The following is a 27,840-nucleotide window of genomic DNA, read 5'->3' on the forward strand; positions in this document are numbered from 1 at the left end:
AGCTGCTTAATGTGGCTTTTTGAGCGATTTTCATTGAATTAATGATAAAGCTGTAAAAATGCCCGAGATATTCCGAGTAGAAAAATCCAAACAGAGGCCAAACCGTGCGAGAATCGTGCACAAAGCGTGTGAGAAACGTGTACAAAGCGTTTCGTGCAGCCTTTCGTGTAAAACGTGCAGCCTTTCGTGCAAAGAGTTTCGTGTAAACCGTGTAGCGTTTCGAGCAAACCGTGTAGCGTTTCGTGTAAACCGTGCAGCGTTTCGTGCAAACCGTGTAGCGTTCGTGTACCGTTCGTGCAGCGAGCGTGTGGGGTAGTAGCACGTCTCAAGGTCTGTATATATGTCTATGTTAACTTGGATTCCCTATTGTGGCCCACCTTACCCCTAGGGGTCATGAATTTTACAAATGAATATCTACACTATCCAAGGATGCTTCCACATAAGTTTTAGTTTTCCTGGCCCAGTGGTTCTTGAGAAGATTTTTTGATGGCCCCTACTTTTTTTGTCTTTTTTTATTTTCTCCCCTCACAAGTGGCCCTTTATTTTAACATTTCAATCTCCTTTTCAGCTGAGGATGCATTTTACCTAGTCTGTTTAAAATTGGCCCAATGGTTCTTGAGAAGAAGTTGAAAATGTGAAACTTTGACAGACGGAGGAACGACGGACAAAATATTATCCGAAAAGCTCATTGAGCCTTTGGCTTAGTTGAGCTTGAAATTGATGCATGGATTGATATTTTTTTTTTACTGATTCTGGTTTGAAATGACATAAATCATAAATCTTTAAAATGTAAAGAAATCGTAGGTTTTCCTCGGTACTTAGATATGAGACTTTATTTTGCTTTCTATATAATTTTATAGAAAGTTTTGCAAAAATGTTTAATCTTATGACAAAATCTTATAAAATTTTTCCACCATACTTGGTACACATTATTCAGGTTTCCAAATGAAATTTAAATTCATGAGAAAATATTGCTGATTTCTGAAAAAAGTTTGTGTTATTTATCCTTAATTGATATACAAATTTATCAACACAACGATCCTGTTCATCATTCACAATCGATTTCAAAAATACAATTTTCAGTGAGTTCTTCACAAATTTTAAATCCCATGATGCTCAATACAAGAGTGTAACAAGAAGCTCCAATCAGTTCCAATCGTTGACTGTTCGTCTAACAGAGGTAGAAAAACATTTAATATGAATTTGAATGTTAATTGATATACAAATTTATCAACAAGGTGACCCTGTTCTTCATTCACGATCGATTTCAAAAATACAATTTTCAGTGAGTTCACCAATTTTAAGTCCCACGCTGCTCGGTAGAAGCATGTAAAAAGTGTATAGTTATATTGTCAAAAATTTTAAATATATTGATTATCATAAAACATTCCTTAAACTAATGATGCATGTTGACTAAAGAGTACACAGTACATTACAGGTAAAATAAACATATCACAAGCAACAGAGAAGGATTGCAAATATCTGTACTCATAAGCAAATATTTACATTTGCAAATGTCTTTCCTTATATGACAATACTAAAAAATTGAAATTCAATTTTCAATGATATGCAGTCGGTCACATGATCAAACTTCCTTGTATATGGAAAGCAAACTGCACGAGACATTTGGAAAGTCTTGACTGTCAGATCATATGACGTCGTTTTCAAACAAAATGTTGCATTCAATAACAAAGTCAAAATAGAGCATTGAATGTCTTTGCAATGTGAATAGAAATAAAAATATAAATATAAGAAATAAAATATCATTTTTAGATTGTCATTGGGATATGACATGAAGTCAGTACGTGATCAAATTTATTATAACGCCCTTCGGGAGTTATAGAATTTGATCCTGTGACCAACTTCATGTCATTTTCCAATGACACTCGAAAATTGATACTTTATTTCTTAAATAAAATATGCGACGTATATTTATATAAACAAGTGACATTTTGTAAATATTTTGATCCCACTGGATATTAAGTTTATAATACACAAGCAAAATGAAATGAACATATCAATACAACCAACAAAGTTACATCGCAAATCTGTGTTTTTAAAAATTTGCAATCATGAATGAAAAATTATAAAAAAAAAAATTCCCTTCTCGTCCAACACTTCCATACAAACGTGAACTCTGTGCAGCTACTCTAAAATAGGTACAAACAGTATAGGATGCACATTTACAACAAAATGAACTCTCCAGCATTTTCCATTCTCATAAAACTATGTAAAACATGCAATTCTTTAATTCTACACAATATTAACGAGCTCCTAATCTGTACCTCCTTCCTAACGGTTGATTATGTTTCTATTTCTTGGACTCTATATTTGATTGACTCTTAACAGTCTTGAATTTGAAAAGTTCTATAATATTATACTTTCATCTTAATTAGTTGATTCTGATTTAAGGATGACGTTGACTCAGGTTTCAGAAATCAGAAAGGAAATTTTATGATGTATGATTATGAAGTATGATGTGTCAAATCGAAAATTGTAGTAAATAGATGCAATTACAAAGTTTTAACTCAATTTCAATTTTAAAATTTCATATTTTATTTTTCGACAGAGGAAATTCGGACTGTAATAATTATCTTCTTTTTGTCCCAAACTCAAATCCTTTCTTTATATGAAGCAACACTGTACAATTTCTATAATATTTCATTTTTCAAAGAGTTTTGTTGCTTGTAATATTTTGTGAGTGAAGAAAATATTTGTCGTAGCTAGAGTGAAAAATTGAGGTATTTCCTGAATATACTCAGAGGCCACTAGCATGAGAACGACGTCATTGACCTAGTTATTTGAAATTGAAATTTAACACAAGAAATATGTGTACAATGTGAAATAGGTGGTTTTTCATTCTTATCAGTGGAATTTTTAGTCATCTGAGTTAAGTTATACCTTAATGCTATACATTTTTTAAAGCTCTATTATCCAATTAATGAAGTCATTATCTCCAATGTAGCACAGTAACATTGCTTGACTACGGGCGTTATTCCATAAAAATAGCGACTGCACAAAAGTAATATACACACGGCCCACTGTCATTGAATTTTGTCCGTGAGTTGGACGCTGAACTCATATTTTCGTTAAAAATATAAAAATTTGTTAAATAGATCTGTTCTTTACTTTGGTAGGCCTACTTCCACATTTTCTGGGTATATTTGCAAAGCTTCCATTCTATTTCTTTAATATCTAGTAATAGCTGAATAAGAAAGACATAAGATGTCTAGCTCCTTACATATTTGTAATTTTTTAAGCACCATGTTCTATGATTATTGTAATCCCAGTGGATTTCTTTTTTTGGTAAGTCAATCCTTGTACATCCTTATCAAGCATATCATATAGGTTATCCAGGTACTTCTTTCCAGTGAAGGTTTCTAATCTTGGCAGATATCAAACATCATTGACCAAATGTCATTGAATATTGTCTGAGAAATGGAGGCCAAATTCATGTTTAGTTAAACTGCAATAATTCTGTTCTTCATTCTGGTTATCTTTCTCTTCATGTTCTGGGTATATCCACATAGCTTCCATTCAGTGTATTTCATTTCTTGTAATAACTGGATAAGAAGCACGTTAAAAAACGTTAAGCTTTTCACATATTTTAAAAATTTTTTGAGCACCATATTCTATGATTATTGAAATCCAAGAAGAATTTTTTTGGTAAGTCAGTCCTTGTCCATCATTATCAAACAGTTCCACATCCGGAACAAATTTAACCATCAATTTTAGAAATTGGTGCCATCCAACTTCGTCATTTGAAGTCAGAAGGCAAGTAAATCCTGTTTAATTCTTAAAATACCTTAGTGTGCGATTCTGAAGGCTGTTAAGTAGGAGTATTTTTTAAATGATTGCATGTACTGCTCGCCCATCTCCTCTCACGTGGTCTCTGACACTTTATAAAGTTGTGATTTTTCATGGATAAAAATCATGATTGCTGTATTGCTTCACAATTAAGGCTGGTTTCCAACTGTTTAAAGTTGAAGTCACTCTGCATATGTTGGATTCATAAAAAAATTAACTTGGGCAGCACTGTCTGTCAGCATCAATTTTGCTTTAAATTGTTCACGTCTGGTAACTTCTTGCCTATCTGGCATTTATTTTTGTATATTTGACATAACTTTCTTCAACATCTCATGTTGTTCCTTCTTAACTTTTCTCTAATAGCTGAAATAGCATTTTCGTCTTTTGAATTCTGTTTATAAATGCTTTTAAGGTTATCCAAGTTTTTTTTTTCCAAGTGAAAGTTTCCAATCTTTTGCAGATATCCAACATTGTTGACCACGTTGTTATTGAATTCTGTCTGAGAAGTTGAGGCTGAGCTCACGTATATATGCAGTCAACTTTTTTCGTATTAACTCTTTCGATACCATCACCCACTATCATCTCTCTCCTGCTGCCTGCTCCTCTTCCCCACCTTTCTTTTCTTGGCTAAGGGATCTTTGAACAAATGTTTCTTAACAACTTGTAAGTAATTGAAATATTGAATTCCTCATTTTCAGTTTTTGATATAATATAAATCTTATCAAGAGGCTTTTCACCAATGAAACTTGCGAATGCATTGCCGATTTCCGATACCTTCAACCAAGTGTTACGGAATTCATTATTCAGTAGTCCTGCAAATATTCTACGAGTAAATATTATTACATTGTATTTCTAAAAGGCTGCCTTTAGTCTTCAATTTCGTTTTAATGTCATTATTTGAGACTTTAATTCTTGAACATCTGACACGACTGTCTTCAACAGTTCATGTTGTTCGTGTTGATCCTTGGCAAACTTTTCTATGATAGCTTTTATTGTATCTTCCCCCTCCTCTTTTAGAGCCAGTTTATGAATGTCTTTGAGGCTATCCAAGTACTTTTTTCCAGTTAAGGTTTCCAGTCTTTGGCAGATATCCGACATCATCGTCCAAGTGTAAGTGAATTCTGTCTGAGGTGTGGAGGCTGAACTCACATGTGCAGTCAAACTGTTTCGGATGGACCTTATTCTTTCGATATCATCACCCACTGTAAACTCTCCTGCTGCAGGCTCTTCTCCCCATTTTCCTTTTGTTGGTTTAGGGATCGTTGAACAAATGTTTCGGATTAACGTGTATGTTAATGAAATGTCAAAGTTTTTATATCCTGAATGCTTAGCATCTAGCAAGAGATGTTCTTGCTCTGTGCGCAATCTTTTGTAAATTGCTGATGCTTTAGCTTTCTTTTCAATATCGGATGGAGATACTTCCATCTCCAGTATATCTCTGTATGCCTGATTTAACACATCATTTGTTGCCATTCCAAGTTTTGCGAATCTCGATCGTCCCTCATGGTCATGTCCACCGGAGGCCACTGGAGTTTTAGGAACGCTCATTTTTGCCTGAAGTAGAATGAACCCTTATTTATGAAATTGGATAAATTTACTTACTAGAGACAAACAGAAGTTTTCAAAATTATGTACATACTTTGTTTATGTTAAATCAGAGTTTGTCCAAAATATGATACTGTTAACGTATTACATTTGGCTGTGTTTTCTTTTTAGCACTTTTGGCGGAAAGAAACTTTCGCTAATTCAAGTACAATGCTGTTATTTAAGTTAGGGATACATTGCAGTTAAAAAACAATGTTTACCTTTTCCCAAAAACTCAATGTCGTCTGTACATCTATCATATGTTTCTCCTGAAGTTGACACTTACACTGCGTTTTCTCAGTCTTAATTTTGGAAAGCTCACTTGCAAGTGTAAAAGAACGATCTTTCTCATTACAGATAATGCTCTGACATTTGTATCCTCTATGGAATATTTTTGTGTCAATAAATGTTTCAGTCAGTTTTTTTATTGCCTTTTCAATGGAATCTCCAATTTCATTTGATACTTCCTTGTCTACAGGCAAGTCTTTGATTCTAAGCACTTGCAACTGAATATCATCACTGCATATGCCAACAACAACAGTGTGTTCCTTGTGATCAAACACTGCTGCTGTTTGATAAAGACATAGACTTCTTTCATTGTCTTCATCTTTTGCAACAGTCCATTTTAGAAGACTTATGCAGTATGCTACCAGTCTGTAGAACACAAACATGGCAAAGGAAGTAAAGCGATAGCACAAAATGGATGAGCATTCCCATTTATTATGAAACAAGTCAGCTTTAAACTGCTTTTTGTTCATACATGGGACATACCATGACATGCCACCTTCTGATACAGCCTCAAGTACATTCAAAGGGACCAGCATTTGAAGTTTCTCCATGTATGGCATAATTTCATTTTTATGTTTCGAGAAAGAGGGTTCATCTTTCCACAGTGCATTTATCAGTTTATCTTTAAGTTCCCCTGTTTTGTTGAAGGATTTCCAATCTTTAATTAATTTCCTTTTACAATCTTTATTGATATGGTTTTCATCAGCAATTACTTTGCTGAAAGCATTAGCAAGCCACTGAATATCTAGTATAACATGTTCCCTTAATTCTGCTTCTCCAAAATTCAAAAGAAGACCATTATCATGGAAACATTTTAAAAATTTGGTCTTTTCTTCATCATTTTTGATTTGGTATTCATAAGGAAGAGATGAGTTGAGCTTCGAGATTTCACTCAGAGACAAATCCTTCCAGCCTCCTTCATACAATAACTGCTCCATTAGAGCCCACGAAGAAGGCAATTTAATTTTTGTAGCATTCTCATCCGTAAATAATTCCACTATGGAGTTTTTCATTGACTCTAGCATTGCTTTAGTGTTATCATTAAGTTCCTTTAGACCCACAGCATATTCCCGATCATTCAGAGACTCACTTAACCAATCTCTGTCCTCGTCTGGAACAGCATTCCAGAACTCCCCAAAGAATGTTTCTATTTCCTGAAGAAGTAAATAAAGCATGTATAAAATATTAATTTATATATGTAAACTAAACCACTTAATTAAAAATGTGCAGTAACAGGTATTTCAGTATTAAATGTGGTGCACAGTTCAAACTGACTTCAACTGCACTGTAGATCTATTTATATGAAACTTGGGATGCAATACAAATTACTGTAAACGTATTACATTTGGCTGTGTATTCTTTTAAGCACTTTTGGCAGAAAGCAATCTCCCCTAATTCAAGAACAACACTATATGCCTCGCACATATAAGAAAAGCATTATGATATGCGCCAAATAAAATCCACGCTAATTTGTTCAAAATCCAATTTCCGCCATATATTGTACTTCTAAATATAATACATTTACAGTATATAATATGTGATACAATTCACTGTCAGTTAAATTTTGGTTCTTTTGTATTTTTGAAGTTAAACTGTAATAGTGCATTCTCAAAATATGTTGGTTTCAGTTATTTTTTGTAATTCACATTTCTGTTAGCCTGGTTACTTACATCTGTAGATTTTGTTTCTGTGTGTGTGGCAACAAGAAACAGTGGTGCCTTTTTGCCTCCAAATGTCTTGATTGAGGTAATCCAAAACTTCAAGTAATCTAAAAAAAACAAAATTTGGTAAACTAAAAGAACAACTTAGCACCCTAATAAAAACAAACAGGTCTGTGTCTCTGGTAAGTGTGTATCTCTACTGCTTTATATTAAAAACATGGAAAGTAAAAGACCTTCAATCAATACCTTTATTTTTAGTTTTACAATAGTCTAGCAGAATTACATGAATATGACCTCATATTTTGTAAACACATCATTAATTATTAAATAGAATATAAATTATGAAATGTGCAATATTTAAATTTTTGAAAAATAAATATTTACATATCTTCTTCCTTCCGTTTTGAATGACAAATTTTGTGTTGAAAACAAGAGGCCCAAGAATCGCTCTTCTGATAAATTGTACAATCTATCACTTCTATTAGAAGCCTAAAACTCTATTAGTATCATAAGACCCAAAATGCATCAACTTACAAAGTTTGATAATATTTAGCCATTTTTTAATATAATTATAAAATACCATAAGTAGGTCACAGTGATCTACCTTTTGATTGAAATTTTCTGAGTACTCAAGATACATTAATTGACAAATACTGATGATTCTAATTAAATAAGTACCTGAGATTTTCAAAAGTAGGTCACCATGACCTTCTTTTTGGTCAACATTCTCTGAAAACTCAAGATGCATCATCTGATAAAGATTGACAATTCTAAGCCAATTAGTTCCAGAGATAATTAAATAAAGCCATCATATGTCAAAAGTAGGTCACAGTGACCTACTTTTTGGTCGACGTAATCCAAACACCCAAGAAGACTAAATTGAGAAAATTTACTTATTCTAAGCCAATAAGTACCTGAGATATTCAAAAGTAGGTCACTGTGACCTTCTTCTTGTTGGACATTCAATGAAACCAAAAGATGCCTCAACTGACAAAGTTTGAGGATTCCGAGCCAATAAACACCAGACAATTAAATATAGCCATATAATGTCAAAAGTAGGTCACAGTGACCTACTTTTTGGTCGACGTACTCCGAAAATCCAAAGTGCCTAAACTGACAAAGTTTGATGATTCTAAACTAATACGTACCTGAGATATTCAAAAAGTAGGTCATTGTGACCTACTTTTTGGTCGACATTCTCCAAAAAACCAAGATGCATCAACTGACAAAGTTTGATGATTTCAGGTCAATAAGCACCAGAGTCTGAGATACTTTATTATAGCCACAAAATGTCAAAAGAAGGTCACCGTGACTTACTTTTTGATCGTCACTCTCCGAAAACCCAAGATGCATAAACTCACAAAGTTTGATGATTCTAAGCCAATAAATACCTAAGATACTTAAATATAGACACAAAATGTCGAAAGTAGGTCATCGTGACCTACATTTTGGTTGACATTTTTCAAAGACCCAAGATGCATCTACTGACCAAGTTTGATGATCGTAGGTCTAATGGTAATCAAAATATGCATTTTAAACAATTTGAAAACAAATGTTAGCATTCAAAAAGTAGGTCACAGTGACCTACTTTTTCATAATTATGTTTTAAGGTCTCAAAGTACAAGATTTGATGATTCTAAACCTCTCAGTGTCTGAAATAATGGGATTTAATGTTTTTAAAAAGATAAGTCATAAAGTTCAAAAAGTAGGTCACGATGACCTAATTTTAAGTTGGCATTGTTTGAGGAACCAAGATGCATCAACTGACAAAGTTTGATGATCATAGGCCTTAAAGTGTCCAAAATATGCCTTCAAATCAATTTGAAAACAAATCCCCGCAAAATTTAAAAAGTAGGTCACGGTGACCTACTTTTGAGTTAAAATGATGTGAAATTGTAAGATGCATCAACTTACAAGATTTGATGATCCTAGTCCTTATAGTAAGAAAAATATACACGTTTTTATTAAATGTACATTTAGGTCAACTTTGAAGTGACCTTGAGACCACGCCCTTTGCCCTAGGGTCATGCCTTGAAGAAAGAATATTTAATCTTCAACATATCCTGATCCTTGTATGTAAGTTTGGTGAAAATCTGCCTGGTGGTTCTGTATCAAAGTGCAGTGTACTTCTAAAGGCAAATACACTGTAGCAAATGAAGACAAGTTAAGTCCATTTCAATGGTTATACCCTCTGAAAACAGATTCATCAATCGCAGCTAGGTTAAGGCCGCTCATAGGAAATATGCCTTAAAATATTCCAAGAAAATCAATATAATATTGATATCTTTTCTCTAAGCATGAGCTTCCATTTAATGGGAATTGTACTAAAACATATGCATATATGGGGTCTCAATCTAGTTCGGCAAAAGTGATTTTTCACTATGAAATTGATAGCATTTCCTTTAAGACAAATTCCTTAACCTGAAAAGTGCTGGGAGCAACTTCCCCATGCCCGGGAATTATTTTAAATGAAGCTGTCTTTTGAAAAACTGCGTAAATTTACATTATACGCATTAAAATAATGTAAAATTACGAAAAAACCAACAGTGCACAACTTACTCCAAGCACTTTTGAAAATGGTAGGGTTAATAATAAATTATGATATTTTATACACATGTAGCTACTTAAGAAATAAACAACGTTATTTAGTGAACATGGCGTGATGAATAGCAATTGCTCTGCTGGCATATTCCATGATGCGCGCTAGCGCATCATGGAAAATATGCCAGCACAGCTATTGCTATTCATCACGCCATGTTCACTAAATAATCGTTGTTTATTACTTATATTTGCATTCTTTGATGTTGTCAAGAATATCAGAGGAAATCCTGACTTACATAAGGACGTAGCTTCTTCTGTCTTCAGTAAAGAAAACACATACGGCTTTAAAATCAGTACACCTGATCAATACTCCTTTTCTCTAATAAATCACAATTTAAAAAGTATTTCCAACTCTAACACAGTGATCCGGATACAAGCAGCGCCGTCATTACATTCTCTTAATTTTTGTTTTGATGCAGTCGTGACGTCATCGATCAACGTTATTGAAATCCTCTGACAAAAATCAATTATTTAACAGTATTGTGGTGATAACCGATGTATTTATCATCGGGATCGGAATACTTTTAATGTCTATTAATAGCATATAAACAGTTTTTATTAGTTACCCTCCAGACCTTACAGCAGATAGACGTTCGTCGGCTTGTAAGATCCGGTAACTCATTTATGGTGAGTTATTCATAACTCACTATTGTTTATTTATTATTCCTTCACTGCATTATTTATATTTCTACCAATTAACACAACATTGGTGTCAGAAGTGGTAGTTATACGAAAAACCCCGCACAGAAGATCGTGCATTTTTTGGCGCCGTTTTTTAAAATTCTCTTTGTCTCAAAAAGACAATATTTTTTTTTGAGAAACCCTTTTTATTTATTTTGTAGAATTTTGTTTAACTTTCTCTTTGTCTCTTAAAGACAATATTTATTTTGAGAAACATTTTTTTGTTTATTTTGTCAAGTTGTAGTATTCTCTTTGTCTCTTACAGACAATATTTATTTTGAGAAACTCTGTTTATTTCACAAGACATTTTTTCAGATTTCTCTTTATCTCTTATAGATAATATTTTTTTTTAGAAAAAGTATTTATTTATTTTGTGCTAGTCTATTTGAAATTTCTCTTTGTCTCTTCTAGACAATATTTTGTTTGAGAAAAGTATTTGTTTATCTTTTGTAGATTTTTTGGTGGGAAAGCAACTTATTTCTCTTTGTCTTCTAGCTTTGAAGACAATATTTTTTTTGGAGAAATAGTTTATTAATTTTTTTTCTTTCCCTTATATTTGTTTATTTTTCATTTTTTTTTTTTCAGATTTATTTATTTATTTTTTTTATTCATTTTTCCTAGAATACACCTACATGTTTTTCAAAGCAAAACAAGACAACTAATTCGTCGGATTGTCTGATGACTTAGTTAAAACATCATGTAGGATCAAACAAAAAAGGTGTATTTAGGTATAGGAGCATTTAGACCATGACTACTCCTATAAATATTAACATGGCCTTACTCGAAACCTTGAAAACAATCCGAAATATTGGCGATAAAAGGGCAAAAGCAATATTAGAGGTCAGAGATCAAAAGGGAGAGGTCACATTAGAAGATCTAAAATTAATCCCCAATGTCCCAAGTACAATCTGGGATCCTTTGGTAGAAGAAGGATTAATCACTGTACCATCCATTCTTAGACATTCTGACACTACAGAACAAACTTCAGATCAAAATATACCACACGTTCAAACAACCAAGCCCTCAGAAGACCCCCAAAAGAAATTAATAGAGAAAATTCAGGCGTTAGAGAGAGAAATATGGGAAAAAGATGTAAAGATCAGGGAAAGTGAGATTCTGATAAGAGAGAAAGAGGATGAAATTAAAGAGAAAGAAGAAGAACTAACTTTGTTACATAAGAGCTCCATTTCTAGTCAAGAGAAAGCAGATCAAATATTTGAAGAGATGCAGAATAAGTTTGAAATGAAAGAGAAAGAAATGTATGAAAGATTTGCTATGAGAGAAAGTGAGTTAGATTACCGAATGCAAAGATTTGTAGATCAGAAAGAGAAAGTAAAAAGATTGGACGAAAAAGAAAGAGCAGAAAGAGAGGAACATTTCAGGATAAGAATGAGAGAATTAGATCAGAGAGAAAAAGATATTGTAAAGAGAGAAAGAGATTTGAGACAAATAAAATCAGAGAGAGAGCAGGAAGATTACATTCCACACATAAATAGGTTGGCTCCCCAAAATGTTTACCATAGCAGGGAGAAAACAGAAGACAACAGAAGTTACACAAAAACACCATGCAGTCCAGCTACTCCAAAATTATCAAACTATGATGGAAAATCAGAGTGGAAACCCTATTTTATACAGTTTAATCACATTGCAAAGAAATATATGTGGAATGAAAAAGAAAAGTTAGACAAATTGATAGAATGTTTAAGAGAGAAAGCTTTAAAATTCTTCAGTTCTAGACCAGGAAATGTACAGAAAGATTATAAGATCTTATGCCAGAAAATGAAAGAGAGGTTCGACAAGAAAGATCAGCCTCACATCATCAGAAGACAATTACAGGAAATAAAACAGAACACAGATGAGACCTTAGAGGAATTCGCTGAGAGAATTGAAGACCTTACAAATGATGGTTACCCAGACAGCCCGGAATACTACAGGAGCATCATTACCATCGATGCTTTCCTAAGGGACTGTAGAGAGAAAAGAGCCACACTGGTCACATTAGACAAAGATGCAAAAACATTGGATGAGGCAGTCCAACATATGAAAAGTGTCATTACCAACCAGAAGTTAATAATGGGGCCTAAAAGAGAAGTCAGAAAGGTTATCTTTGAAGAGAGGTCAGATGAAATTGGATCTATAACTGTACACGAAGAAGATGCGAGCATCAGGGTTATCAACAGAACCACACCTACAACTGTACCTTCATTAGAAACAAGAATGACAGCTCTAGAAAATGACAATAGAGAGTCCAAGAGATTGCTAAAGGAAATTTTACAAAGATTGAAGGAGACACAGAGAGAATCAAGACCAAGATACGAATCACCATCACAATCTCCTACAAGAGATGATCAATCAAGATCATATAGTCCTGAAAGAGCCAGACCGGTGGAATGTTTCCAGTGTGGTGAGATGGGTCACTACGCAAGAGACTGTTTACATCAGGCGTATTCAAAATCAAGATCACCTTCACAAAACAGATCATCCTCACAATCTTTAAACTTTCAAGAGCTGAGGAAGTAGGCCATTCTTCAGCTCACATCAATACACCAAGGCCACAGCCCCATACTAGATTTAAACTATAACCCCATATTCTATTTCAGTCAAGCCTATCAAACCCGCAGATTCAAACAATTGGAAATTTTATTTCTTGAAATTTTTAATTAATAAATGCATTTTTTATTTACGTCAAGAATTATTAGAGAATTTTCCATCACTGATGTCGGATAGTCTGATGTTTTTGTTGGAGGAGTTTCTAATAATTCATTAATAAATAAACACGATAAAACCTTTCAAAATATACTTTTAAAATCTAAAAAATATTTTATCAAGATATTTTACTCTAAAATCTGTTTATTTTATTTTAAGGAATGTTTTAAGTGTAGATTAGGGAACATTGATACAGATGATGTACTGTCAGATTGTCTGATTGTTCTCATTTAGCATCATGCTAGTTTAAGTCAGTATTTTTTTTTTAATTAAAAGACTATAAGTAAATAGAATTTTAACAATTTTAATAATGTAGTAAAATAATGTTGGATTCAAGATCCCCAAAACTCTAACTTTTACTGTAAACAGTTCTCAATATAAACAACAATATTTAGTAATTTTTCAGAACTATTAACAAGACTTACTTGGAGGGGTTTAATTTGGAAAGAGGGAGGAAAGGAAAGGTCTATGATTAACAAAGTATTTAGTGATTTTATTGGAAAAGAAAATATTATTACACTTGGTAAAATTGAACCAAGAAAAAGATATCTATTTAGAAGAGATGGCGTCCATCTCTCAGATTTGGGAAATGATTTCTTACTGGACAATTTCAAGATTAAAATTCAACAAAGTATTATTTATAAAGTTTAACAGTATCTTTTATCATTATTTATTGCATATGGACAGTGCTGATAAATAGTCGGATCGTCTGATTGTTGTCAATTTCATTGTCCGTGTGTAATAAATATTCAGAAGTTTTTATTTTGACACGTCCATGTTCCTTTTAAGTTTTTATTGGCCTTATATGTATTGATATATTAAAAGATGTAAATATTCTTATGATCATATGTATAAGACCTTTCAAATATGATGGGGAGGAATGTGGTGATAACCGATGTATTTATCATCGGGATCGGAATACTTTTAATGTCTATTAATAGCATATAAACAGTTTTTATTAGTTACCCTCCAGACCTTACAGCAGATAGACGTTCGTCGGCTTGTGAGATCCGGTAACTCATTTATGGTGAGTTATTCATAACTCACTATTGTTTATTTATTATTCCTTCACTGCATTATTTATATTTCTACCAACTAACACAACAGTATGATAAAAATTAGAATGATTTTATAATGATTATTACTCCAGTATGCTTTACTGTGATTTTTTTTGGTACTTTTTCTATTTATTTTTTCTTGAAATAGATATAGATCTGTATGTTATTACCCAGGTGTGAAGAGTTATCGTTCTTTGTACAAGTATGCTTGATACGAAAAAATAAAAATATGGAGTTCTATTCAATTTTTAAAAAGTTTTAAATTACAATTAAATACATTGACCAAAATTAAATTTTTAAAGATATCAAACAGCAATTTTAAATTGTTCTGAATTCCTTTTTTGCAAAAAATATTATTAAAAACTTATTTTTAGTCCTTTTACGAAACATTTCATATATATACTTCTCAACACGGTTTTATAAGTGTAGTAGAGCTTGTTCTACAAGATTGAGATAGAGCAATTGCACTCATGGCAGAAGCAATTGCGTTCATAGTCCTATGAACGCAGATAATGGCTACATGTTCATAGTGAGAGAGAGCAGTTGAAATGCAAATATATGTGTATAAAATATCATAATTAATAGTTAAGCGGATATGGTTGAACTCTTGAGATTTTCGAGGGGTTGTGCCTGTGATTGTAGTATGTTGAATTGCATGACTGCGGCTTTATAAGAGACCTATTCATTATAAATTCAATAACTGTTAAAAATTGAGTAATGTATTCAAAATATGACTCAATTTAGTCAGATCACGCTTAATTTGTTTTTTCATTTTTACAAATTGCAATAATAGCCGGATCTGCGTCTCAAGTAAAGAGAAACTGCATGTCAAACTAGTCTATGATGTCATCACTGTCAGTATAGCGAGATCAAGTTGGCTTTGATTTTACATTTTAATAGAGTTATAATGACAAGATAAGTTAAACAGCAATTTATGTTTTCAATAATTATGAGAAATCACAGTATACAAGAGTGTAAGAAAAAGAATATTATTTGTACGGTTTCACCATGATGTCATTATCGTTTGCCGGAAGATCTGCATAGACTGATATACATTTGCATTTGGGAGTCCTTAACCTAGCCGCGTTCTTGGCTACTGACGGACAGTTTATGGGTCACATCCAAAGAAATGAACCTATACCCACCACAACTGACATGAAATGATACCCATCACAAATGATAACCCAATGGGAACATCATCTCATACAAAATAACCCCATTTGATTGTTGAACCCCATTTAGCATTAACTGATTAATTTTAATATCAGAAAGAAAAAATTCATTGGTTGTTATTTTTTAAATAAAACATAACATTACATGAAACTCGCCACCATTTATGATTTCGCTTAGGAGTACGTTCTGAGATTCAAATTATGTAAATAATGGCCCAGGTAATGCGACCACAGAAAGAGGTCAAAGGTTTACATAGATATAAAAATCAATTTTGAACTTAAGGTGATGTTTGAAAGTTCACAAAAAATTATCCCCATACAATCTTTTTAAAAGTTTCTATTTAAATTTTGAATAATTGACCTTGAAATTAAAAAAAAACCTTTGCTAAAACAAACACAGTCTGGTACTCTGTAGGTAAAATACAGAAATGAAAAATTTATCCTTTAGAAAATCATAGACCTTTTGTGAATCTTAAATTTTTTTTACCAGTGATCTTGAATTTGTTTTATTAACCTTGGGTCAAGCACATGAACATCCATGGATAGTTAATAGTCTGTGTATCAAAAATGATCTTCCAATGAAATTTCATTACAAAGTTTTAACCTGGACAAGCTTGATAAACCGTTTTTTGCCGGTGAAATTAAACTCGCTGAAAAAGACCAAGTTCAAGGTCAGAACACACCCGCAGATCATGACAAACAAATTAAAGTTTGTATCAAGTATGAGCTCCCAGTTATTCTCCATTACAAAGATATGGCCTGGACAAGGATTTAAACATTTTCTGCTAGTGACCTTGAACTTGTGAGAATCATCTAGGGTCATGGTCAGTTTTTCTGATAAAAAAATTGTCCGTTGTTTGTCATTGTTGTTGTTGTAATAGCTTTCACAATTTCATCTTCTACTCAAGAACCACTAGACCAATTTCAATGAAACATGCTACTAAACAAAATGATAAATGAATGTGTATTTTCGATGAACAAAAGTACAAATGGATGCGTAAACTTAATACCGGTAACTACCTTAAAACATCTGACATTTTATAAGTGTCTTACCTCTGTAAGTCCAAACGGAAAAGATTGATCCTTCTTGGTTATCTTTCTCTTTATCCACAACATCTTCAAACCTCTTAGTCATGTCCAGCACAAGAATAAAGAAGGCCTTTGGTGTTACGTAAATTTGGTGACAAGCATAATAAGCTAACTGCCCAGCAAAATCCAGCAAGCTTACAGTTGGAAATTTTTCTTTTTCAGACAAGATTTTTTGGAAAATTTCATCCTTCAACATTACTTGTGCTTCTGAGGAGAGAACACTGGCCATTGTCTCAACTGTATCCTGTACTTCTTTGCCTTCAGTTGGAGAAATTGACCTCTCAACCTTCTCTTCTTTCTTTTCTTCTCGGCTATATAAAACTACTTCAGAGTTTTTATCAGTACTTCCTTGCTCCAAATTGTCTTCTTGTTCATTTGTGTCGGAGATGTCAGTTGCACTGCCCGGGTCTGGTTTCAAATCTGCAGCATTTATCCTGATAAATGACTTCAATGGTGAGTCATCATCAGCCACTGTAAAAAAAGAAATTATTATTAAGTAAAAATTCCTTTGCATTATACTGGTTTTTCCGAAATCTTACAGGAATGGAAACGAATGCACAATATAAAATTGACACTTGTCTATTGTGTGTAAGGTTTTCAATTTTTACAAATACGTTTTGTCATTTGCCCGGTGCTGCAATTCAGATCACGCAGACTTTGGTATACAACGTGGCTTTTGGCCACTTGTCACTTATGACAACTAGAAAACTGACCAGTCAGAAAGGGCCCCGCCATGGGGTAGAATTAAAAGGGTGCAGCTTACGGAATGATTAAAAAATGTACAAAGAATAAGCAACAGCAACTGTATTCTTAAAATTTCAAAATAATTCCTGAATATTCGAAAATCTGAAAATAATATCCATGTATTTACATTAGACAGTGAATAACAGCTTAACATTGAATGTATTAAACAATTATATGAAGCTTGTGTTATATAGAATGCCAGCCTTCAATGAATGCAAATATCATGAAGGCTTGACCTTAACTTCAAACAAACAGCAGTTGCAGACAAAGGTTTTCATTAATCTTAAAGATAAAGAAAAGCCTATTAAATTTTCTGCAGCAGGCTAGATAATTGATCCCAAAGGATTAATTGTACCTCTCTCATCATTTTCTTCCAAAGATACAATATCTAAGGAATTTTTTCAGTATTAATGATAGAATGGGGTTTTTATAAAACTACCTTAAAAATTAATTAACATTAAGTTAAAAGAAGTAAATAAAAAAATCTTCTTTTAATCTATTTCTTGTTTTTAGAATTCAATGAGATCATAACTATTTAACAAAAATAAATTATAAAAATTTATATCTAAATCCACATTTCACAGTGTTCATAGCATTGCAAATTGACTTAAGGAATTTCCACCCTCACAATATTATAGGTTCAAAGTACAAAAACTGCATTTTTTTTCATTCAATGTACTTTAAACTTTCCATTTATTGCAAAAATGTATAGGTCACCTTATTATTTAAGATGCTGAACATAAATAAATAGAAGTGTATGTCAACATAAAAAAATTGTACATTTTTTATAAACAGTATTGAGAAAAATATGTAAAAACTGGTTAAAATGCATAATTCTGATGCTGAGTGTTCCTAAATACTTCCTACTTTAAAGATACTTTTGAATTGTGAATATCAGGTAAACTATTTTACAGAAAAGCAAATGCCTGAATGAAGAGACTTTAGAAGGAGTTATTGCCCTTGTAATTATTTTTTATAGATTGAAAAATTGATTAAATATAGAACTTTTTAAACACTAATTTAATAAAACTGAGGTCAAGGTCCATCCCTAGATGCATCATTCTTGCAAGTTTGGTTCGGGTAGGACTTATAGTTACTTGGGAATGAAAATATAGGTCAAATCCAGCATCCAAAGCAAGACTTGTAGTGTCCATCCCTAGATGCAACATCCATGCAAGTTTGGTTCAGGCAGGGCTTATAGTTACTTGGGAATGAAAATATACGTCAGATCCAGCATCCGAAACAAGTCTGGTAGTGTCCATCCCTAGATGCATCATTCATGCAAGTTTGGTCCAAGTACGGCTAATAATTCCTTAGGAATGGACCTGCTCCAAAAACTTAAATATGGTCACTCATTTGGAAAATGTAGATCAGATCCAGCATCCGAAGCAAGTCTGGTAGTGTTCATCCTGAGATGCATCATCCATGCAAGTTTGTATTGATCAACATGTGAAGTTTGATAAATCCATCTTGAATGATATGTTTAAAACTGAGCTAAACATTAATTTAACAAAAGTGAGGTCAAGGTCCTTCCCAAGATGCATCATCTATGCAAATTTGGTAGGGTAGGACTTATAGTAACTTGGGAATGAAAATATAGGTAAAATCCAGCATCCAAAGCAAGTCTTGTAGTGTCCATCTCTAGATGCATCATCCATGCAAGGTTGGTTTAGGCAGGGCTTATAGTTACTTGGGAATGAAAATATACGTCAGATCCAGCATCCGAAGCAAGTCTGGTAGTGTCCATCCCTAGATTCATCATCATCCATGTAAGTTTGGTCCAGGTAGGGCTTATAATTCCTTTGGAATGGACCTGCTCCAAAAACTTAAATATGGTCACTCATTTGGAAAATGTAGATCAGATCCAGCATCCGAAGCAAGGCTGGTAGTGTTCATCCTGAGATACATCATCCATGCAAGTTTATATTGATCAACATGTGAAGTTTGATAAATCCATCTTGAATGATATGTTTAAAACTGAGCTAAACACTAATTTAACAAAAGTGAGGTCAAGGTCAAAGGAAAGGTCAAGGTCAAAAAATGTTGATGCAGTTGCATAGCTCTCATCAATACCTATCGGGTGGTTTCTTTGAAACTTAGCTTTGAGCAGAGCTTAATGCAAAGTGTGACGGAAGGACAGAAGGACGGAAAGACAAAAGGATGGAAGACGGACATGACAAACACTATATGCCCTGGCCATATTCATAGCAGAGTATAACAAATATTTAGTGACCAAACATACCAAGAGGCTCAGGGGCCATAACGCTCAACTGAGCACATCAACTAGGAAAAAGTACATGCTAATTTACATCAACACTACTGAGGATGATTCCACATGGATTTCATCTTTCCTGACATTAGTGGTTCTTGAGAAGAAGATTTTTAAAGATTTGTCCTATATATTTCTATGGAAAACTTTGTTCAGCCATTTTGGCCCCGCCTGACCCCCGGGGGGGGGGGGGGTCATGATTTGAACAAATTTGAATCTACACTACCTGAGGATGTTTTCCCATAACTTTCATCTTTCCTGGCACAGTGGTTCTTGAGTAGAAGATTTTTAAAGCATGTCATCAAATTTTCATCAATTCCTAGTAATCTCCCTTTGAATGAGGGTGTGGCCCTTCCTTTGAACAAACTTGAACCCCCTTCACCCAATGATACTTTGTGGCAAGTTTGGTTAAAATTGGCCTAGCGGTTCTTGAGAAGAAGTCGAAAATGTGAAAAGTTTAAAGACAGACAGACAGATGGACAGACGGACGGACAGACAGACAGACGCCGAAAAAAATGTCACTTAATGCTTGAGCTTTAGGCTAAGGTGAGCTAATTAAAATCAAGAAATATGTGGGGCTCCTCACTCTTTCTTAGAGGATGTTAACCCCCCCCCCCCTCTCCCCAATAAGAAACCTCCCTATAGATCCATCATTACATTTCTTCTCTTTCAGTCATTAAGATATGGCGAGAAAGTGCTAGGCAGATTGTAAAACTTGGTAGTTTCCTAATTTTTTTGACCAAAACCTCATATTCACTATGATTCTGTGCTTTTAAAATCAGAAGCAGAAATCAATATTTCATTCTATTTTTGAAATTTTTCCATAGGCAATGTTTAAATATACAGGTCATTTTAAAATAAATACAACAAAGAAAAAGTAAAATTGTTGACTACAATGTATATATAATGCAGTTTTTGTTTTAGATTTTGCCTATCACTCATGCTAATTTTCTCTGCACTTAGTCTTTTCAGAGTGTGTCAATCTGGATTGGATGAATATTAACCCCATCATTGATAAAATTTGAATTTCATGATAATTGTGTTTTTTTGGTTAAGCATTTAGATGAACTTTGTTTTACATTCTATTTCTTTCGGGCCAATTTGGGTCCGAAATTCGGCCCCATTCCCAATTGAAACTAGAACTGTCCAAACAGGACAAAATACCCCCTGCTTGATTTTTCAGAAGTAAGTTTTTCCATAATAAAGATATGTAACAAATACAAATTATGAAATTTTTATTCAAGTGACCTTGAACTTCTGAAATAACCTTGGGTCAAAGTCATGACACATCCTTGGGTCATGGGCAATCTTTCAGTGAAATGAGAACCTACCAAGTTTATCCATAAGAAAGATATAGATTGGACACGAATTACGAAATTTTTCTTCCAGTGACCTTGAATTTCTCCAAATGACATCAAGTCAAGGTCATGACACACCATTGGGTCATGGGTAATCTTTGTGTGAAATAAAAACCTACCAAGTTTACCCATAAGAAAGATATGGCTGGACACGAATTATGAAATTTTTCTACCAGTGACCTTTAACTTCCCAAAATGACCTTGGGTTAAGGTCATGTCACATTCTTAGGACATGGAAAATTGTTGTGTGAAATGAGAACCTACCAAGTTTATGCATAAGAAAGATATGGACTTAACACAAATTATGAAATTTTTCTACCAGTGACATTGAACTTCCCAAAATGACTTTGGGTCAGGGTCATTACACACTCTTGGGTCATGGGTAATCTTTGTGTGATATGAGAACCTACCAAATTTATCCATAAGTAAGATATGGACCGGACACAAATTATCAAATTTTTCTTCCAGTGACCTTGAACTTCTTCAAATAACCTTGGGTTAAGGTCATGACACACTCTTAGGTCATGAGCAATCTCAGTGTGAAGTAGTAGATTCTAATGTCCCTCTGTAAGAAAGATATGGACCGGACACGAATGCACAGACAGACAGACGGACAGACAGACAGACGTACAAGATGATTCTTATATACTCCCCAAACTTCGTTTGCGGGGGTATAAATATGCCTGTATTTTCCCAAATTGTAGTGGAAGTTTTCCAAAGAAAAATCTACAAAATATGTGATTAAATTCAGTTTATTACATGTTTTTCAGTGGAGTTGAAGCAGATTTGGTTGTTCAGCCATGTTGTATTCTCTTCATTACTAGATAATTCATACCAGTATTGTTCTTGATGCAAGTAATAAGATAATTTATACCAAGAATAGTCTTGATTTGTTATAAGAATTATTTGTTAAAGTAATACAAAGACAAAAATTAAGCTTTTTGGCAATGCATTTTAATTGGTTTTCTTGGAAATTCCCAATTTAGCCTAACGGACACTGAAATTCACAATTCAAAGGGCCCAAGCCCCCAGTCCCAAAGTACTGAAAAAAAAAAACACTGCGACCACCTCCTGGCGGCCAGTAAAAATAAAGCACCTTGGATTTTCATGCTGGCAACCCGAGTTCAATCCCCTTTTTATCCCAAAGTTTTTATCACTTTTTCAGCTGGATTTTATCTGTGTTTTTTCGCAGAATCTTGCAACGGGTTCTAGTACAGTTTTAAGGTAATGTTTATTATGTTATCATTTCCTCCTTAAATTCAGTTAATATTACCTATGTTTACATGCAATTTATCGTTCTTTTACCAACAACAAATGGGGCCAGCTCACTATATTGGATTACTTTATATTGCGCTCATTACTAAACTTAGGGAAATTGTTTCACAATGGAGATAGGAAACCTCTGTTGGATGGGGCAAATATGTTATTGAATACAATGCAAGATCGTTCATTGTAGAATTCATAAGGACAGACAAGTAAAAAATCATAGTGGAATACCTTGCTAAACAATCGCTGAACCAGCTTATTTAATTTTTGACTGCATCAGCTCATCCTAAAAACGTTACATTTTTTATGGATATTTTCTTCTCAATAAATATTTATTAAAAATCATCACATTGTAAAGCTGATTTTTTTTTTCTAAATTTTCGTTATTTGACAATCCACTGGGGTTCATTGGAGTTCATTCTTGGCAATACATTGTACTTTAGACGCAAAATTGTTTGAATCATTCGATTGTCACTCCTGTAAACAATGCCATGTGCCCCAGTAATCTTACGAGATGTAGAGCTTTCTCGACTCCCCTGCAAAACAGTGGCAGTATGTTAGATAAGGAGGTACTAGCAATACTACAATCTTACTGCTTTTAACTTTTTGTAGCCAGTAATATTAGTTGATTTGAGAAAGGTTTATCAAATATCTAAATTTTCATTCATAGAAAAATTTTACATGTCCGGCCAGGCGTCTATACATGGAAATCTGTTTGCACGTGACAAAATGTATGTGTCTAGGGCCATCGGGCGCACGGTTATTCAAACACTGCTAGAAAAAAAAGCAAAAATCAGTTTAGTACTAAAAAATTTTAAAGGCACAAGTGGTTCCGACCTACCCCTAAAAGGCAGAAGGAGTAAAAGGGGGGAGGTATGATTTGAACAAACTTTAATCCACATGATCTGAGGATGCTTCCAAATAAATTTAACAAACCATGGCTTTGTAGTTCTTGAGAAGAAGATTCTTCCTATACGCTATGTTAAAATTTGATCCTCCATTTGGCTTTGTATCTCTGGGGGTCCTGATTTGTACAAATTTGAATCAACACTACCTGCAGATGCTTCCATATAACAAGAGGCCCAACGGCCTTGAATCGCTCTATTGATAAATTGTACAATCTATCACTTCTATTTGAAACCTCTAACCCTAAGTATCTTAAGACCCAAGTTGAATCAACTGACAAAGTTGAATGATTCTTGGTTAATTAGGACTGAAAATCTTTCTAACTAAGCTATAAAAGACCATATTAAGTACATCACAGTGACCTATATTAAGATTGAAGTTTTCTGAGGACTTAAGATACAATTATAAACAAAGATTGAAGATTTTAAGCCAATTAGTATTTGAGATATTTAAAAGTAGATCATCCTGACCTACTTTTCTGTCTATATTCTTTGAAAACCCAAAATACATCAACTGACAAAATTTAATGATTCTAAGCCAATAAGTCCTTGAGATATTCAAAAGTAGGTCATTATGTCCTATTTTGGTCAACATTCGCTAACAAGAGGCTCATGGGCCTTATCGGTCACCTGAGCATTATGTAAAAACTTTCCAGTGGTTGAATTTGACTCATGTTTTAATCCAAATGCTATGGCATACATAATTCTGAAAGAGGCACATTGATCATCATAACAATACACTTAGCAGTTGCTAAGTTTGTTTACTTAATACCCATATGCAGGGTAGGGGAACAAAAAATACATTTCAAGTTATCAGTAATATTCAGCATGATCAGTAATGCCCCAATCAAACATGAACCCTGACCCTTAGGCCCAGATCCACACATTGCACAATTTTTAATAAAGGCACCCTTGCTTTTCAAAAATATTTGATTAATACCAAGGAGCAGATTTCAAACAATTCATCCAGTTTCAGTATATAAGTACAGCCGCCCCTCCTTTATGGTATCTCTGGCCCTGAGGCCTTGAAATTCACAATTCTGAAAGATTAAGGCCCTTGCTCATCATAACTATATAGGTAGTTCATCTGCTTAATACGGAGCAGAGAAAAAAACTTTCAAAAATTTAATGTATTTTCACTATATAATATTTACATTTCCAATGTCTTTGTCCAAGATAAAATTACCAATTGTAAATGTTGTTTATTTCCTCATGAATGTTTTGGCGCGGTTAAAAAAAAAAAACACGTGCAGGGCGGAACAACACCTAGAGAGAAGCACGCTTGGAGCACGTGTATTGGCGGAAACAAAGCATGTAAATATAAGGAATAACTGTCTTATTTTTCGAATTCATGAACATGATCAATGGATCAGCTTGTGTGATAATTTTATGCATAAATGCCTTCGGCGTTTATGCAAATTATCAAACAAGCCAATCCATTGATCACTTCATGAATTGGAAAAATAAGACAGTTATTCCTTGAATCAATTTAGCCCCACCCTATCTCTAGAACCACTGACCCTAGGGCCATAAAATTCACAAATTTGGAATGGTATTCTTGCATATCATAACTGTGTAATTAGTTTACTTCATTCCTTGAAGAAGAAAAGCATTTTTTCAAAGAATTCATGTATTTTCAATATATAATCAATACAGCCCTGCCCTAACACTAGAACCCCAGACCCTGGGGCTATAAAATTCATAATTTTGGTAGAGGCACTCTTGCTCATCATAACTATGCACTTATTTAGTTTATTTAATACCCAGGAGCAGAGAAGAAGATTTTCAAAGAATTTATGTACTTCACTACTGTACAGAGGATTAATTTCACGGGTTGTAATTTTCACGTTTTTCTCTCATCAGACACGATCGTGGTTTCTTAAATTTGTGGAATTTGGTATGTTATAAAAGTTACTTCCCTTGTCTCCATTTAATTCATACCATAGCTACAAGAAAACAACATTTATCAGCGTTATGTCTTTATTTCACGAACAACAGCGTGAGTTAATTAATTAACACAAGTGCAGTTATTAATAGTCCCTAAACGTTAAATAACCTTCCTATGCTATTAATACGGAAATAAAACTTTGATGTAGTTCTACAAAATAATATCCTTCCATACTTCCTTTGTCAATAAGTTTGATATATATTTGATTGATTTTTGAAATCCAAAATGTCGATAGAAACTACATGAACAAATATGCATAAGAATGCAAGTAACAAATACACTTGGTAACATTTAAGTTACGCACGGCTAATCACGGCCCACGTGTTTTGATTGATGAAACATGTAGCGTGGCTATTAAAGCAGCTTTTGAGCAAACACAAATTATTATCTGCGGATTTGAATTAAAGTATAGCGTGATAATTAAAATTAATTGAATGACAGTACTACTTGCAATTACAGAAATGACCATGGACTGCACAAACACCTATATAAATTTATGGTAGTCTATTCTCAATTTTCTAGATAAAACATGGAGATTATTGAAAATTTATTCAATGTTTCTTGAATTCACGGATTTATTAACACTGTGAATATAGCGAATATTAACACTGCAAGTTAATTTCCCCTATACATTATATAATCTAGAGCCTCCCCTTACACCAGAACCCTTGACCCTGGGGCCATTTAATTCACAATTTTGGTAGAGGCACTCTTGCTCATCATAACTACTGTATACAGGGTTATTTTCGCCCCGTGTTATTGTCGCCCTTTCCAACTTGCAAACAATTTTGTCTCGTTTTAAATTCGTCCAGTTACAATTTTCTCTTAGAAATCATACTGTTTTATGTGAATTCGCCCCGTTTTAAATTCGCCCAAATGACGGTAGGGCGAAAGGGGTGAAAATAAAATGGGGGCGAAAATTTCCCTGTATACAGTATGCACTTATTTAGTTTATTAAATACCCAGGAGCAGAGGAGAAGAATTTCAAAGAATTCATTTATTTTCACTATATAATCTATAGAGCCCCACCCTAACAACAGAACTCCTGACCCTGGGGCCATAACATTCACAATTTTGGTAGAGGCACTCTTGCTCATCATAACTATGCACTTAGTTAGTTTATCTATTTTACCCAGGAGCAGAGAAGAAGATTTTCATAGAATTCATGTATTTTCACGATATAATTTATAACCCCCCTTACACCAGAACCCCTGACCCTGGGGCCATAAAATTCACAATGTTGATAGAGGCACTCTTGTTTATCATAACTATGCACTTATTTAGTTTATTTAATACCCAGGAGCAGAGAAGAAGATTTTCAAAGATTTCATGTTACATGTATGTCACTATTATAATCTATAGAGCCCCACCCTTAAACACCAGAACCCCTAACCTTGGGGTAATGAATTTCACAGTTCTGGTAGAGGACTCAATGCTGATTACAATCATGCACACAGTTTGACTGCTTGATGTCCAGGAGTAAGGAAGGATATGGAAATAATGAACAGTATTCAATCTCAACGTCAATAAAACAAATATACAAAACAAGAGCAGAGCAAACAGGGACCTCCGAAACATCAGAGGTGGGATCAGGTGCGATGGAGGAGTGAGCATCCCCTGCCGACCGGTAACATCCGCCGTGTGCTGGTTGTCATGATCAGGAAATAACGGAAAAAATCCGTGGTCGATTCAATGTATAAATAATGGACTAACAATTGGTATGAAAAACGTCAGTCAGCATTTCATTCAATGATAAATTGTATTTGCTGACAAGGACATTGTATCGACCATAGATTTAGGAAATGATGACTTTAAACAAGACTGTTGATATTCTTGTTTCATCAACTTGCTTGTCAAAAATTTACCTCGTTTAAGAAATTGTTCATACGTAGAGCATGCTCTTGCGTATCGAATCAACTCAGATATAAATACTCCATATGCAGTTGATGAAGGTATATTGCTGCATAAGTAAGGGAAGTTGACGATAGAAAAGTTAAAGTCATCACGTTTATCATATAGCTTGGTTGTTAGATTACCATTAGTGTCTTTTTCAAGTAAAATATCCAAGTATGAAGCAGAAGTTGCGGACTATGTGGTATCTTTTATCTCAAGCTCACCAGGATATATCGTGTCGACGTAGGAATGGAAATTATCATTATTTATTGACAATACGTCGATCTGATAGTTTGAAATAGACCTACATAAAAAATTTAAACTAGTTCTTCATGAAAATGTAATCAAAATCCGGCATCTGAAGCAAATTTGAGAATTTTCATCTCTTGATGAAAACTTTAACCTGTTCACTCAGCCGGAAAAAGTAGGTCAGATTCAGCATCCGAAGCAAGCCAGGAAGTGTGCATCCTCAAATGTATCATCTATGCAAGTTTGGTCAACATAAGCCTTATAGTTACTTGCAAATGAAACCTGCACCAAAAACTTTAACCTGTTCACTCAACCGGAAAATGTAGGTCAGATTCAGCATCCAAAGCAAGCCCAGTAGTATACATGCATCCTTAGATGTATCATCAATGCAAGTTTGGTCAACATAATCCTTTTAGTTACTTCGAAATGAAACCTGCATCAAAAACTTTATCCTGTTCACTCAACCAGAAAATGTACGTCAGATTCAGCATCCGAAGCAAGCCTGGTAGAATGCATCATTTGATGTATCATCCATGCAAGTTTGGTCGACATAGGGATTAT

General features: G+C 33.9%; 2 protein-coding genes across 2 annotated transcripts in view; both read right to left on the minus strand.

Moving 5' to 3' along the window:
* Positions 1–4,680: 4,680 nt before the first annotated feature.
* Positions 4,681–6,374, minus strand: LOC134248596 (uncharacterized). The gene is made up of 2 exons (XM_062731010.1): positions 5,613–6,374; positions 4,681–5,361 (listed from the first exon to the last, which is right to left on the minus strand). The coding sequence occupies exons 1-2, from the start codon at positions 6,237–6,239 to the stop codon at positions 4,681–4,683; spliced, it is 1,308 nt and encodes a 435-aa protein (XP_062586994.1). The 5' UTR covers positions 6,240–6,374.
* A 14-nt stretch (positions 6,375–6,388) lies between these two features.
* Positions 6,389–27,840, minus strand: part of LOC134248597 (uncharacterized) — a 40,641-nt gene continuing 19,189 nt past the window's right edge. Inside the window, exons 3-6 of the mRNA XM_062731011.1 lie at positions 16,612–17,118; positions 7,350–7,447; positions 6,572–6,833; positions 6,389–6,396 (exon numbers count right to left, since the gene is read on the minus strand). Of these exons, the coding sequence (XP_062586995.1) occupies positions 6,389–6,396; positions 6,572–6,833; positions 7,350–7,447; positions 16,612–17,118 (875 nt within the window). The remainder of the gene's footprint in view (positions 6,397–6,571; positions 6,834–7,349; positions 7,448–16,611; positions 17,119–27,840) is intronic.

This window comes from Saccostrea cucullata, unplaced genomic scaffold, assembly GCF_032062105.1.
Source record: "Saccostrea cucullata isolate Sc308-1 unplaced genomic scaffold, CSIRO_AGI_Scuc_v1 ctg1832, whole genome shotgun sequence".
Lineage (NCBI taxonomy): Eukaryota > Metazoa > Mollusca > Bivalvia > Ostreida > Ostreidae > Saccostrea > Saccostrea cuccullata.